General features: G+C 34.3%; 1 protein-coding gene across 1 annotated transcript in view; it reads right to left on the bottom strand.

Annotated features, from left to right (window-relative positions):
- Positions 1 to 1359: 1359 nt before the first annotated feature.
- The window catches only part of NDUFS4 (NADH dehydrogenase (ubiquinone) Fe-S protein 4, 18kDa (NADH-coenzyme Q reductase)), a 133471-nt gene continuing 117395 nt past the window's right edge, over positions 1360 to 17435 (bottom strand). The window contains exon 5 of the mRNA XM_012655302.1: positions 1360 to 1583. Coding sequence (XP_012510756.1) covers positions 1480 to 1583 — 104 coding nt within the window. The 3' untranslated portion in view covers positions 1360 to 1479. The remainder of the gene's footprint in view (positions 1584 to 17435) is intronic.

Raw genomic sequence — 17435 nt, 5'->3', positions numbered from 1 at the left:
ATGATATCTATTAAAAATCATGATTAAGAATTTCTTACATATATGTACCTAGAATGTTTTAGAAAAGATATGTAAGTATCAGCCACCTCATTTCACCTCCACATGTATTATCTATTCTTGTTTTTTTCACTTACTGATACATTTTGAACACCATTCCAAAAAGCTAATATAGATATTTCTTGTTTTTAATAACTATACCATACTCTATTCCCTTTTTAGTAGACATTTAGATTGTTTCAACTTATTAGCTTTTAGAAACAATTCTACAATAAATATCTTTGTTCATTTACTTTCATATATATCCATAGGTTATTTGCCTAGAAGTAGATTTTTCAAATTAAATGGAATATGCAGTAACATGTTGAAAAAGCATTGCAAATATGCTCTCCAAAATGAGAGTGTACAAATTTATACTATGATGTGTTGTTGAGCTAGGTCAATGTGCTATTAGTGGTTTTATGAAATGCAGTTGTGAGAAAATATATTTACTAAATCAAACATATTAACAATCATAAGAAAATACCTGTCATTAATCAATTCTATTTCTTTATAACTAAAAGTAATTAAGAGTATATGGCTTTGAAGATAGACATTGGTTCAAGTCTCAGCTCCGGCACTTAGGACCTCTGTGATCTTGAGCAGATTATTTAATCCTTTTAAGCCTTGATTTACGTCTTTGTAAAACGGAGAAAACTATAGTGCCTACTAATAGTTATTATGAGGGTTAGTATACAAAGTGTTTATTGAATAGTCTAACAAGACAGCATGTGTTTGATAACCTGTACTGTAAGAACTAAATGATTAACAAACAACAAAAGCTTATTATATACTTCTATTTCCAAAAACCAACAGTGAACACTAAAAATCCCCATCAATGAACTTTATTTTATTTTCTCTGACTCTTTCAATTCCTAAGAATATAAAATCTTCACCTGAACCCCTTAAAATTGTAAAGTGTTGATTTCTGGGTAGAGATTAGTATGAAACACAAATTCATTCAGGCTCAAAGAAGCTTTGTGAACATAAAGTTCTAGTTAAAGAAGAGAAATTCAATAATGAGATTTGGGTTTAGGTTTATAAGATTTCAATGTGATCATGTACTTTACTTTACCTATGATAAAACATAAGAATTTCTAAGACAAGTGTTTTCATAATGATGGCTGGTAGTTTATAACCACTATTAACTTGGGAAATGGCTATAAAAACATCAATGTTGCAGAGAATTCCTTTTAATAGATTCTAAGTATCAAGATTTCCTAGAGGTATGACCACCTCAAATCTCCTCTCTATATAGAAAATGTTAATATGTTCAATTTGAGACATCAAAAAACATTAAAATAGACACCACAAAATATGTACTTGTAGTTTAAAGGTCAAATTTATTTATTAGGAGATTAAGACACGTATTATACATGGACTATAAATACTGCACAGCTGACTTTATTCAGAGTCAAGAACAGAGATATAGTCAGTGCCAACCTATTTTGTGGATACTCTTGTTCTTTTGTTCCAAGAAAAGTTTGCACCATAAGACTTGGACTTGGGTTTTGGAACCTTCCTCTCTTCAATGTCATAGCTCCATCCTAGAGAGAGAACAAAAAAAACAAACCCACAGGAACAGAATTAAAGAGGATACCTGCAGAACACAACAAGCCAGAGGTTAAATTTTATAATTTAATGTTTATCATCAAGAGTATATGTTCACACATCTGAAATATACTTAGTAATTTGTTCCCTTATAATCCTGTGGGAGAAGAGGGCCCAAAAGATTGCCCGAAAATGATTTACCATTTCTCAAATAAAGTCATAACCCATAATTCAATTTCTCCTTGCTCATTATTCCTTGCTCACCAATTTCTACATATTACATAAAAATCTCCATTCCTCTATGTGGTTTAACATGTGACTTCTTTAGAGACTACAATGGAGGAGCATTGAACAATATAACTCATCTCACTGTTCTTCTAAAAGATGGTGGGGTTACAAACCTTTGGAAGTCATCTGAAGGGACACAGAAAACCGTGTATATATAAATATTACGTAGTTGGAGTGGATCATTAGAGATAATCTGATTTAGCCCCCTGGACTTTGACAGGGTACTGATTAAACTCAAACAGTTTGTCAACTTTGTTTCAAGGGCTATCTGCATTAGTTAGAATCACATAGAAGTACTTGATAACAATGCAAATTCTTAAGCCTGATCAAAGGCCCAATGGATCACACTCTCTGGTGGGGGTAGGGGAATCTGCACATTAACTGTCAATTCCAGGAGATTTTTATGCATAGAAAATCGAGGACTGGTCAAAACTTTCTTCTGAGTGTTTGTATCTTCTCTCCAAAGCCTTTTCAGTGTTTTATAATTTTGAAAGCAGGGTTTATTTATGTCTACATCTTATTAAGTCCTGTTCTTCAGTTCCCCTAAGATATGGGAAACAAGCAAATCAAGACCCTTCTATTCCTTTTTAACCCCCATAACTTTCACTTTTCTTCATTAAGATCAATTTTCCTGTCAGGTATGGTTTGGATATTGTCCCCTCCAAATCTAATACTGAAATTTGATCTCCAATATTGGAGGTGGGGCCAAGAGGGAGGTGTTTGGGACATGGCAGGCAGATCCCTCATGAAATGGCTTAATGCCCTGCCTGCAGTAATTAGTGAGTTCGCCTCATTTTATTAGTTTATGCAAGACCTGCTTGTTGAAAGAGAGTGGGTAGCCCCTCCTCTTCCTCTTACTTCCTCTCAGCATTTGACACGTCTGCTCCCCTTCTTGTATAGCCTGTAGAACCATGAGCCAGATAAACCTCTTTTCTTTATAAATTACCTAGTCTCATGTATTCCTTTATAGCAATGCAAAACTAAGACATCATCCCTATAACTTATCATTTTTCTCTCTCAGGACTTTAAGTAACTCATCTTGAAACATCTGATTCATGGCTTCATCATGCAGTTATGTATAAAATGTCCATATTGAATATTATATAGTCTAATTAAGTAAACTTCTTGATATTGGTCAGTATAATATTTGCTGCCACAAAACTTACATCTCAATAGTCTTAGAATTCAGTTTTTGCCACAAAAATGAAGCCTTTGAAACTCAAGTCATCAGAGTATACTGCTGCTCTTGTCCAAAAGGGAAAATCGTAACATTTAACTGAGTACTTCAAATTAACTTTTTAAACGACTTTATCCATAAGAGAAAACTACACTCCCACTGTTAAAACTCCATTCATCTTCAAAGAAAAATCTAATAACTACATGGAAATGAGAAGCAGGAAAGCAAATGAAACATCCGAATCCAAGAGACAAAATACTAATTCAATTATTTGCTCAACACAATCATACTTTCACAGAACAGAGAAAATGTTTTGAGTACTTTCTTACCCATTAAAAAAAGTTACAAAGCTGTATCTTACTTTAAGAGAATCTGAACTTACAAAATAAGTACATTAACAATGTACATTTCTATTTCAAAAAATTTCCTAAAGGGCCTAAGAATAGTGTCTATTTCATATGATTGTTATGAGGATTAAACAAATTCATCTAAAATGCTTAGAAAGCAGCTGGTACTTACTCATTTACTTAGTTCTATGAGAAAGGCCCTTTTTCCTAAAACATTTATATGAATTAGTATTATTCCCTTTGTACAGCTGAGTAAGCTGAGGCTCAGAGAGGCAAGGAAAAAGGAGAATCAGAATTTGAACCTGATTTTGGAGGCTATGACTTAACGATGATGCTATATTGGCTTTGGTAGTTTATAGTAAGCACTCAATAAATGTTAAGCTATTTCTTCAAATTTGATTCACAACCACCTAGCAACACATCTTCTATATTAAGCGAAATATGGATTTAAAAAGTTTCCATCATATTGGAGTTCATTAAATTTGAATTTGTGATGTTTTGGGTTAGCTATAATTTAACTTAGTTATTAACTATAGAAAGGGGTTTTTGGTAAGCAAATTAATACTGTGATATGAGCACAGTAACGTTAACATAAAAATCTCAAGCACTTTCCATATTTATCAGCAAATGACACTGATAATTACAAAAATATTCAATAAAGCAGATATAACAGTAATTAATACTTACCAAGTATTTGCTATTCATTTAATAAATATTATTGATTGCCTACTCTATGTCGAGGACTGTTTTTAGACACTGGAGGTAAACCAGAAAAATTTCTCAAACTTCTTGACATTAGTAGGGGAAGAGAAATTAATAAGTAAATATACAGTATATTAGGTGCTAATATAGTAATATCTAAATTAAAATTACATATCATATGCTAATAAGTACTAAGGAGAAAACATTTTAGATGGAGTAGATGGGGGAGCCCTCCCTCCCTGAGAAGGTAATGTCTGAGTAAAGACCTTAAGGAGGTCTGGGAGTAAGCCATGTAAATGTCTTGAAAAAGAGCTTCTAGGCAAAGAACAGCAATGGCAAAGGTCTTGAGGCAAGAGCATGCCTGGTATTCTATGTTCTAGGCTGTGCTAAGTGCTTTAAATATACTTCTATTGAGATTTTATTGCATTTATAGGTTGCCTGCCTTAAGAAGTAGGCATTATATACACCTTACTTTTATATTAATTTATAAGAAAAAATAAAGCATAGAGAAAATAAGCAGCCTGAAGTCACAGGGCTGAGTGGCAAAGCCAGGGCTTTAACCCAAGTTGACTTTAAAGCTTTGCATCTAACTACCTCATAAATAAAACTGTATTTCTTTAAAAATATCCTGTAATTGCAAGTTTTATCTATTTCACACATTTCTTTTCATTCTGTGTGATCTCGTAACTTTTTCCCTTTTATTTAAAAAAAATATGTTGAAAAGACTTTTAAGAATCCTTGGAAAATAAGTCTGTCCCCCAAATGCTTCTTGCCAATTGTAAGGAAGGAAATTGTGTCTAGCGTAGATTTTGTTTGGTTACAATGACCATTGGCAAGTTACCTAAGACCTCCAAGACCTTTTCTTGCCAGATGATGGGTGAGACAACCTATGTTCCCAACACACACTCTCCAGCTCAGTAAAGACACTGTGAATGAAACTGTAGAAGAAATGAGAAAGCACTTGGAAATATGTAGGAACTAGTGCTATACATAAACACATACCTGATAATCACTCCCTCATTCATTCAGTTTTTCAACAGGAAGAAAAAGAATTCTTTTTACTATATCAGAACTCAGACATAGATCTATTATCCATTCTGGTTATGGAGTTTCAACATGATGTCACGGTCACTGCAATGTGAGAAGACTGAAGTTTTATCCACAGAAAAGAACAACTGGTTTGGGTTTTCTCCTGGTAACTAAGGAGTGAGCTAGCTCTTGGGAATTGTGAGCCAGATTATAGTTGCTGTTGATGGTGATAACAACAATAAATAGAAGTATCATGACAGGGATTGGAATGTAGATGGGCAAAGCACCCTGTGAAAAACAAACAAAAATACACATGGAAGAAACCTGCGTTTGCTAATAGGATCCATCTCTATGTAATTACTCTACCACAACTAGTCATGACTGTTAGGATGTACAGGGAAAAAATTTTCTTTCCCTTCCTTTTTGTGGAAAACAACTTTGTTCCCAAAGTTGCACAAGCAACTGTGCTTCTAAAATTAAGTAAAAACAAGGGTCTGAGGAAGTCTGATGATATTATACTAAGAGACTGAAACTAAAGTCAGAATCTACATAAATTTCCCTTTGGATTTTCTGCTCATCATCCAGAAAACTTTACTCTGTAGGGCTGTCATTATAATAAAAATTTGTTCTTTTTTGGAATACTTTTAAGAATCTGATGACATTTCCAAGCATCCTCCTCCAAAGTGTTTACCTTACAGTACCTGGAAGAACAAATTTACTGGTCCCACTATACTTGAATATAAAGGTTACTTGAGCAAGCAGTGAACTTTAACTAAAAAGACAAAATAACTTGAAGAATAACAACACTTGAAAGGACATTAAAAGTGTACTTAACAATTTAGATGAATTATACTCATTTTTTCTACTTCTTTTTGAAACTTGTTCCTAAAAAGAATGCAATGTATCTTACAAGAAACAGAATGTAGAAATTTAAGAATAGAATCTTACAAGTGAAATGTTTAAATTTCCATAAGAATTTTTTTCAACCCTAAAAATTATTATTTTTTTTTGGTAAAATGAAGAAGCCAAACTTGTCTTTTTGAATAGGATCATGGAAGTGAAAACATTTGCACTCTCTGAAGAATGCTTATATAAAATGAAGGTGTAGTCTACAACGACAGTGGTCCCATATGTTGTCCTATTAGGACACTGAAAACCATCCCTTGCTCTTCCTAGCTGTGTAACAGAAGAAGATCAAAGCAACTGAGTCCAAGGCAGCTGCCCTAGAGGTGGGGTAAAGCTCCTAGGGCTGCCCTCACTTCCCGGAGGAGAGTAGCCATATGGCATGGATTAGTCACAAATCCAACTACCACCACCTAAATGATAAGAAGCTGACTGACTCTCTTTGCTATATCACACACTGGAATGCTTTCACAAAAACATTTTGAACTTTAAGCGCTAAGTATCACAGAAGTACCTTTGGCAAATGCTCTAATAAATTTAAAATGTGATCTTTAATATCCTATGCCCAATTTCTTTTTTTTTGGGGGAATATACAGTTTATTTTGTAGGTCTCCCAAAATGGTTAGGATATTCTATTTCCTATGATGTGAATATTTAGTGTAATCTTCTCAAATGCCAAAAAAAAGCCTCTGAACAAGACCAGACCACAATTAACTTATGGATTCCATGTATGAGACAGAAAAAGAAAATGAATTCCATTTTTATTTACAGAACAATTTCATTTATGGTTCAGTAATGCAAAAATATAGAGAAACATTCACCAGTTCTTTTATTGCTTGTGAAATGTTTTACCTCTAGTAACCTTCATTAATGCCTTTCTCTTCTAATACCCTAATCTCAAACCTTGACATTAATTTGGAAGTGAACAGTTTAACGATTTTTCCTACTCTTCATCTGTGCACAGAACAAGAACCACCACATCATTTGGCAAAAACATAACTGAAAGTCACTGCTAACTGAGGCCTGGGATCAGAATAGCAAAGCTTTGGGAGGCCAAAGTGATTCCTCAGCAGGCTATGTACCCATGTTATACCTGGCTGAAAAGTAAAGCATGGGTGGGAGAAAAATAGCTTTTCAGGAATTTCACTTTAAAAGTCCTTCTATTTTGAAAGTGCCCAGTACATATTTAATATGGGGGCAGGGTGTGGTGGAGGGAGAGGGGAAGATTCAGAATAATTTAAAATATCCTAGACCTTCTTTTAGAAAATACTATGGAGGAGAAATAGTAGGGTTTTGGATATACTGGCAAAGCAATTCTCTCCATGAAAATTATATAAAATGATTAAACAAGTAAGGCGAAAACATGAGGCACCTGAAATAGTCATTAGATTAGTAATACCCTACACCTGCTGCAGTTGCTCCACCTCTCAAGAGAAAAAAACCCCACTTTGTGACAGTCAATGACCCCCTTAAATTTTATCTTATCAAATAATATACTTGCTATATAGTAGTATTTCCAAAGTAGTAATTGGAACCACATTATTCAGAATTTGCCACAAAACAAACCAGGGTATTAATCAATTACTGCAGCTTTTGTGTTCCAAAAGTACATTTGAAAATCGGTCATTAGACATTTAGAACATATTTGAAAGAAACTATACACAAATAGGCAAAAATCACTCCCAGAGATTTTGATGTAACTGCTCTGGGAAGTAGGCTACTCATAGGGATTCCCAGAATCCCATTTAACCCATAATGTTCTAGGGAACCTCACTAAGCCACAATGTATAACACTACCGCTATGAGAAAAATTATAATTATCCTGCCCCAGGAGCCTCAGCAGTCAAGTTGAACATTTTCCTAGCCACAAGACAGCGCTAGGACCTGGGATTGGAAATTGGGAGGAAAGAGCTATGAAAGAAAAAAAAAAAAATCTTTGTAAATTGTAGGTACAAATAATTGTCATTATTTGCAGATTCTGTATTTGTGAATGTGCCTACTCACTAAAATTTATTTATAACCACAAAATCAATACTCATGGTGCTTCTGTGGTCATTTGTGACATGTGCAGAACGGCAAAAAAATTCGAGTCACTGAACACTCATGATCCCAGCTAAAGCAATGCTTTGCCTTCTTGTTTCAGTTCTCATATTGTAAACAAGTATACTTTTTGTGGTCTATTTAGTGTCACATTTTTTGCATTTTTGTGCTTCTTGGAGATTTCATTATTTAAAATAGCCCCTGTGAGTAGTGAAGTGTGCTGTCCAATGTCCTTAAGCGCAAGAAGGCTGTAATGTGCCAGTGTGTGTGTTAGATAGGCTTTGTTCTGGCAGGAGACGTAGTGCTGTTGGCCTCAGTTCAGTGTTGACGAATCAACAGTATATATTAAATAAAGTGTCTTTAAACAGAAATACACATAAAACAAAGTTATGTATTAGCTAACAAAATGATGCCACCAGAGGCTCGCAGAAACCTAACCATGTATATCCCCTCCTAGGAGCAATAGGTCAGTATTTGCTAAATTAGCATTCGGGTGACTTTAAAGAACATAACTATCATGAATAAGGAAAATTGACTGTAATTGATAGATATATAAATTCTGTCCTATCTTGCAGTGTTTTAATTGACTCCTCCAACCCAGTCCCAGAAAAACCAGTTTTGTCTCCATTTGCAACTCATCTCAGCATTTTTTTACCCCATACAAATTTGGGCTGTTTTGACTTGTCATTTGAACATCTACCTGGTTCCCTTATATGAGTCAAATAATTTCTTCAATACGTGTTTATTGTATGTCTGTGTTAGAGTCACTGTATCTTTTTCTGGAAATTTTCTTTTAACAACTGAGACATCCAATAGATTGACCAACCAAAAGTAGGCAAACTTCTTCACCAAAGGGGTGCACCTCATGCTTAAGCTCGTATGCTGCTTTTCTTGGTTCCAAGTGGTGAATCCAAAGCAGCAAGAGAACTTTGCTGACTCTGTTTTTCTAATTTTAATTTTGCTCTCTACTAATTTTGGGACTTGGTTTTGGAATCTGACCATTTGATGATTCCCATAAACAGACTAATGGTTTATAGAGGTCTATTCTTTGTTGGGTGAGAAAAGACAGAGGTCTACTTTGTTAATCTTTTCTATTTTGAGCTCAAATCAATTGAGAATTTGTACTGAGAACAGCTCTTTCACATAGAACCATAAATTCCATAATTTTGTGCTTATTATCTACCCATGGCTAAAGTTTAGAATTGAAGTTATAAGCTCTCTATATGACTGTATGTCTATCAACATATTTGTATTCAGAAAAGCTTTTCATTGCTTGTGCAGGTAATGTTTTTCTACCTCCAGATGGCATTAATGAATTATAAAGTCTCTTTAAAGAACTCTGTTCTCATTAGCTTATAGAGAAAAGTAAGGGGTTATATAAACTGCATAATCCTAAAATTCTCAGAAAACCAAAAAATTAGCACACTTTAGCACACTTTCAATGTGCTAAATTTAAAAAGTATTCTTAGGGGAACAAACTGAAACATTTTAAGAAATTTATATAATACAGGTAAATCTTTGACAAACAAGATTAATAATTTTGGTTTAATAACAACATCTGTTTTCTGATTTATCAGTGTTAAATACAAGGATAGATTTTTATTCTATTATACTTCGATAACTTCTTAAAGTTACATATGTTTACTGATCAAATAAGCTAGCATTACTTGTGTTTAATGTTTAGTCCTGAAAAATGTAAATTTGTGTTTAACCAAATTGAGTCATTACTCTGACAATTTTATTTCAACAGTAATTATGTTTTATAGTATGTTACCTTAAAAATTAATTTCCAAGATTGTTAGGTAACTTAAAACCTTAGATCATATTAATGGATATTTATTAGATTGCTAGATCTTTTCTAAGTGAGATATAACACTAAACCATTAATTACGAAGGGGTTCAGGACATGCCACCCCAAAATATGTCTCCTTGGAATCTGAGGAAACAACAGAAGCAGGAAGGCTACTCTAACCTTCACCCACCCGTCCCTTGAAGCAGGCAAGAATTCTGTTCTTTTCTGTCAAAGAGGTCATAAGACGCTCACGTGTCCTACACCCAGAAGAAAGGAATGTCACAGAGGGACACAGATAAATCTGAACAGGCCTGGCTAAGTTCTTTCCAGTTTATTACCACACATTAGATCATACCCCCTTTGTCCAATCATAATTCTGCACAACTGTGTACTTTTTCATCAAATTTAGCATAAAGTACACAGGTTTTCCTGTTTCTTTGGGTCTTCATCTCTGAAGGCTCCGTGTCACATAAAACTTATATTAAATAAATCTGTGTGTTCTCTATTTTTAACTGTCTTTTATTATAAGAGACTCAGCCATGAACCTAGCAATGGGTAAGAAATCTTTTCTCTCCTATAATTACTAAGCAAAATTTTAAATTTATATATCCTTATTTTTATATGCTACAGAGAAGTTGTATCTTTGAAATTGTTAGTGAACATGTTTGTCACTTGGAGAGGCTGGAGTATAAGGAATGCATATGGCTGTAGAAAGTTGTGTTATATGTACTTAGGAGCTCTGCTAGTCTACCAAAATGCTGGTGTAACAGTTTTCGATTATCCATTTCCCAGTTTCTCTATGAAATCAAAGTAAAAGATATAATTAATATACATGAATGAAACTCTACTAGGAGAAATAGTGGTAGAGAGGTGTAACTCTGTATGCAAGGTAATAAAATAACTTTGTATATAAGGTAACAAGATGTGTTTTTGTTTATTAAGGGGAAAAGGAGCTGTGTCCTAAAGTAAAATGACTGTGCCAGAATGAGAAAGAATGGTAAAAGGCAAAACATGAATGGATATATAAAGTTATCTGTATAATATTTGCAGAAAGGAAATCTTATTGGCTTTGGATTATTGTATGTGCAAAAAATAAGTCTGAGAAGCTATGAAATGTGTTAAAATCTTAGTAACATTTGCTAAATTTTGATGGGCTTGTTTCATTAATTTGTTTACTGTCTTTGCCTATAAGATGAAGGATGATTCTTTTGTATGTCTAACCTGCCTAAAATACAAAGGTTCTGTGGCTAATCCGAATAATCTTAAAAGTGTAGTTAGTCCTTGATCACTTATGTAAGAGCTAAGTTTCTTTATAGTCATATAACCTTCTATGTTCATTTTTGTAAGTTTTATTGTGACTTTGAAATGAGCAGCCAAAGATGATTTCTCAGGCAGTTGTGATCCAATACCTACCCTAAGTGCTCACATCTCCTGAGAACTTTTGATTTTTGCCTTCCCAAAATTGAATCCTAAATGTAAAATAAAACTTTCAGGACATCTTTGCACCTAGAATTATCTTTGAGATTCCCCAGAGGGCTTCTGGAAAATCACAAAGACATATTCTTTCACTTTGTAAAAAGAGAGGTGCTAGACATAATTAGGTTTGTTCGATATGCTATTATTAATGAGCTACTTGAGAAGAGTTGTCAAGTATGGGAAGAATTATCAAGTCAGAGGAGATGCTTAGCCATCCTGACGTTAAATTTAATGAGTAAAATGTTATTAATATAAGTAATTCCAAAATCGTGTGCTATATGATAAGTTCCTAGAGATTTATCAATGCCCTCATTGTCCATGGTATGTTCTATTTATCAGAGCCCTTGTATGGCTATGCCTGATAATAGACTATAACAGTATGGTTTACCAGTCATCATTTCAGTTCTTTTCAAAAATATTAACTTTGTCACATCTTTTCTTCTGTAGCTTAAATCCTGCATCTTCTAGGCCAGTAAATGTCAATTCGGAATCCATCTCACTTATCTGAGTTTTATTAATACGCAGATATTCAGGACATACTCCAGACTTACTGAATCTTTTTACTTGATATTCTTACTATATGCTTGGTTTATTCATGGTATATCTCAAGATTATTATGTCATCTCAAGATTTTTTCCTCAGTAAAGACTATGTTCATCCATTTTTGTAAATTAGATGAATGTTCACTGTCAAAATAAGCTTAAATGATTATATTTACAGATATTTTGTCCACAACTTTTTTGGATTGACTTTCAGTTGTACTCTTGTTATATATTTCAGTTTGGGCAATTATCAGTCATGTCACCTATAGTCATTTTAAGTCTTTTATCATCTACAAATAGTTTTATTTTTTTGTTTTATTCTAATGCTTCCCTGCAAGCTCTTGTAATCAGCTACAGGCCAGAGTGCTTCATCTTCAACAAACAAGGGCTATCTCAGAGTCCCATGGAAAAGGACTATGCCCCAGGTACTTTGAGGTACAGGTTTTTGATGCTATCACTTAAACAATTTTAAGACCATACCAGTGGACTGAGTCAGGATTTCCAGAACTCCAGTAGAGAAACAGATACATTTATGATCCAGTGGGACAAGAACCAATTATATATAAGAGTGAATGAACTGATGAGGAATGATTGTAATTGTATGTTTGGAATATGGATATCATTCTACTGTTCTATTTTTTGGACATATAAGGAAGCCTTTTTTCTTTCCTCTTAAGGTAACTATAACTCATTACAATTTAGTAGTGTCTTCTTTGTAAACTGAAATATTTGTGAATGATATCTCATTTTCCCTATGTGACACCTCCAGAATTTGGAAACTCTATTGAATATTCTTATTTTCATCGCAATATAGCTATTTGCTTATATCCATAATTCTGAGTACTAGGACATAATTGAAAACATTGGTTATACAATCTAGGCCTTACCCAGAATGACACATTTCAGAGTGATGCTCATTTAACAGACATTTTTAAGGAACTTAAGGTGGACTTTATAGAGCCAAAGTCTTTCTAGAGAGTGGCCTGGCATCTGGCTTATAGGGTTCCCAGTCTTACAGGGAGTAAGGACCCTTAGGATATTTTTGGAATCTTAAGGGAGGAATTTGCCCAAATTAATGCAGAAGAAAATATAGTGACAAGTTTTTGGCTTGGCCTCCTAGATTCAAGAGACTTTTAAAAGTCCAATCTGAGATTCTATACAGAGATTCTACATAAAAATTTTCAGCAACTCAAACAAGAAAGCTTATATGGCAAATTAACACTCTTGCTATATACCTATGTAAATAATTGGGCCAATTTTAATTTTTGATCATGAATATTCTCTTTGAGATTATTTCCTTATCAAAAAAAAAGGAGAGGAGTAGAAAAAAACTGTGTTTCAATGGAAAACTGTGCATTGTCTCTAGCACACCCTTCTCCTTCCAGGTTATCAGATTTTAGCTCAGTTCCTTGTCTTTCACATGTTTGGCAACTCTTTTTAAATTATACATAACTGATATGTGTGTGTGTATATATATATATCCTGTCCTGTATCCTACTTAATTGACCCCCCCCAAAACCCCCACTTTTGTCCCCATTTGCACTTCATCACAACATTCCTTTATTCCACATATATTTGTGCTGTTTTGACTTTTACTTTGAACTGGTTATAACATCTGCCTAAAGGGGTAGGGAACCTGTGGCCTTCTAGGTCCTTAAATGCAGCCTTTTGACTGAATCCAAATTTTACAGAACAAATCCTTTTATTAAAAGGGGTGCAGCAGAGAAAGATGAAGCTTTTCCTGCCTCCTTTGGTGCTTAAAAAGGACAATCTTGAAATCAGAAGGCCACAGGTTCCCCACCCCTTAAAAGCTACCTTTTAACAGATATATGGATGTGAGGTTAAGTTAGGTGGAAGTCTAGACCTTACTGATGGTGTCCACTTCTTGGATAATTCTAAGTGCTGAGCTACATCTTCAATTATCTTTTTTAAAATTTTACTGGATACAAGGCCAGACCTGTCAGCTTCCTTTCCTGCTTCAGAGGCCGGTCTTCCATCCCAATACACCCCCTATAGAAAGAATGCAGTTTCACAGCTCCTCACTGCCTTTCTAATTCCTGGAAAAAATCCTCCTTTATTTTGTGAATTTCAAAGAGTTTTTACAGCTAACAACAATGAGAAAAACAGGGCAGGGGAGAGGGCGTGTAAAATGACATACCAGAGATAAGTCACAAAGTTTCAAATCAGATCAAACGGGGAGCCATTTCTGTTTTTTCCGCTAGCATGTGAATGATAGATCCTACTCTTCCACTATCTAAATTTTCTACAGCTGTCTTCCACCTCCTTTCTCCAAGATGCAGCTTCCCCATTCTCCCCATCCTTCAACCCCATGACATGACAAAAGCCACTTGGGTGAGAAAGGTGGGTCTTTTCCGTACAAAAAGAACTGAAGAAAGGTTCATCTACATTTCAGAGGAAACCGCAGATATTCTTTTTCCCCCTTTACAAAGAAAGCTTATCTGTAAAGAGTTCCTCTGGAATAGATGCTGAACTTAAAGGGAGAAGAAGTTTAAGATGAGGCCCAGGGGTTAGGGCCAAAAGACACAGGGTGTTTATACTTTCTTTGTTTTGTGTGTGAGATGTTGGGAGGGAGGAGTTGGGGGATTGGAAGCAGGGAGAAAAGGGAATCATAGGGAGCATCCAAGTCTTTTCTTCCTTCACACTCCCTAATTTCTGAGAACCAGCCTTCCATAGGAAGTGAGGTATGGTGAGAAGAGAGAGCTATGAAAAAAAGAAGATGAGGGGATAGTTGTAAAAATTACCAACAGCAGGAGTAAGAGAAATTCTTTTGGTCTCAGAGATGAGGGTATTCTTATATAAAAAGATAAGCCTGCACAAATGAAAATAGGTGATTAACGGGATTTTTCATTAATATGAGTTTCTACTTATCCTTGATTCATATTGGGTAAGAGCTTCTGAAGAATAGAGCTGTATTTCTTAAGAAGTATAAAATTTGACATTTTCCAAGTTGGATAAGATTATATCCTATTTCTCATATTCACTATGCAATATATATTAATAAAATATATAAAATATGCATATAAGATATATCCTATTGCTAAATACTCTAGCTCAGTACTGTCCAATAGAAATATGTGAACTACATATATAATTTAGAAGTTTCTAGTAGCCACATTATAGAAATAAATAAAAAGAAACAAGTAAAATTAGTTTTAATCATACATTTTACTTAGCCCAATATAACCAGAATATTATCATTTCAACATGTAATAAAAATTATTAAATACACTTACAACACATCTCAATTCTAGCTAGATGCATTTTAAGAGCTAAAGTCACATAGCTAGTGGCTATAATATTGGACAGTATAGATCTAGATGATTCATTTTTAAGATCTACCAGCATAATAGTATCACACACACATACAAGAAAAACCAACATTGGACTTGGAATCTAGAAACTTGGGCCCTATCAGGAGCTGTGATTGCTCTAGGGCTTGTTTTGTCAATATTGTTTTATAAGCTCTCAGTACTCTTGTCAAAGGGAGAGTTTAGAAGAAATAACATACAGTTTGGAAACAACTCTAATGTTATAAAATGATCATCTTAAGTACATTGCAATACTCTTCAGGGTGCTAACCCCCTTAAACTCAGGATAAACTCCAAATTAATTTGACATAAAAAACACTTATTAGTTGTAGAGTATTTTATACACTAAAATATAAGAAATTGCTAATTATTCTTCAGATATCTAATTACAAGGAACTAACAGTTCTTCTAAAAAGATAGAGTAAGTAGCTGAATTATAGTGATTTAAAGTTTAAAACAACCTAGAGAATAATTTAGAACATTATTAAATTTATTCAAATTTGCCAGTATTTATTAAACGCATTAAAAGATGAATGAGACTTGGTGTTCTCCATAGTAAGTCCTCATAATCCAGAACACAGGATAAAATATAATTTGAGAATAAAGACTATGGATTATGTAACTATTTATCCCCAGAACCTAGTCACACAGCACTAGCACACAACAGGGTGCTCAACGTGTGTTTCTGACTGAATGCAGTACAAAAAAGGCAAAATATAAAAAAGGAGAGCTCATCCAGTGGAGGGGAGGGGACGGGAGATGAAGGAATAAAAAAAGGGAAAGGAGACAGCATATAAAACAGATTTTGAAGACTAGGTTGGAGCTTCATAGGCAGGAATAAGGATGAAGAAGGTAACAGTATGAGTGAGGTTGTAGATGGAGGAAAGTATATAGCAGGTTTGGGGTACAAGGGCATAAAGGAGAGTTGCGGCATACGATAAAGCTAGATTAATGCTCTGGTGATAAGTCAGTGCTTATATTATGAAGAACTTTTATCAGTTGAGGAGTTTGTCTATTAAGCATGGACCCTTGAAGATTTTGAATAAAGGGTATTTTTTGATTTATAAAGATGTCAGAGTATTGTGGTAGTGTATATAATGCTTTAGGGCAGAGGTCAGCTAACATATTCTGTGAAGAGCCAAGTAGTAAAAATTTTTAGGCTTTGGGGGACATATGATCTCTATTATAACTACTTTTCTACCATTGTAGCTAAAAATAGTCATAGACAATACATAAATGAGTAAACATGACTGTGTTCAAATAAAATTTGCACTTACAGGTATGTGACCCTGCTAATTAATGTTACTTATTGTCCAATAAAATGGGGATAACTGTTCCCGCTTCATAGAGTTGCAGTGAAGATTAAATGAGAATGAAGGAAAAGCTACTAGTACAGTACCCTAGCTCATGATTTAGCGTTTATGAATTTAGCTTTTGTGATGATACTTATTACCTGAGTTGCAAAATATAATTAGAAGATGTTAAATATGCTTTACAGAAAGCAATGGAATCTGAAAATATTATTCCTCATTGTATTGATTCTCTAAAATGCAATCTTTGATGTCAAGGAAAAAATTATGGCTATAACCTTTCCTTTCTTTTTATTTAATATTTCCATATGGTGTCTGAAATACATCTCAAAATTATCATGCCCAAAACGGAGCTGGTGATTTTTTTTCTCTAAGCTTGATCCCAAGACAGAAACCTGGACATTGTCCTTTAACTTTCCCTTTTCCTCAGCCACATCATACATTTAATCTGACGTTAATCCTCGTGTTGCCATTGCAAAAATGTAATCTGAATCCATCCATATATTTTTATCTCTACTGACACCACCCTTGCATGGGCCACCATTATTTGTTGCCTGGGCTTTCATAATAGTCTTTTATCTGGTTTCTCTGCTTCCATTCTCAAAACCCCTTCTAATTTATTTTTCACAAAGCAGCCAGAGTGATCTTTTTAACACATAACTCAGATCATGTCACTACTCATGTTAAATCTTCCTGAGGCTTTCCCGTTCTACCTACAATAAAATCTGAATTCCTTCATTTACTAGCTCATGCCTATCTTTCCAACCTCATGTAATATCACTCGCATATCCCCCCTGCCATCCCCACCACCCCCACAATATTATATAGTACCGTGCTCTAGCCACAATGCCTTTCTCTCATCTGTGAGCAAACTAAATATTTTCCACATCAGAGTCTTTTAATTTTGTTCCTT

Source organism: Propithecus coquereli, unplaced genomic scaffold (assembly GCF_000956105.1).
Source record: "Propithecus coquereli isolate 6110/MARCELLA unplaced genomic scaffold, Pcoq_1.0 Scaffold47, whole genome shotgun sequence".
Lineage (NCBI taxonomy): Eukaryota > Metazoa > Chordata > Mammalia > Primates > Indriidae > Propithecus > Propithecus coquereli.
This window is presented reverse-complemented; position numbering and strand designations above follow the sequence as displayed.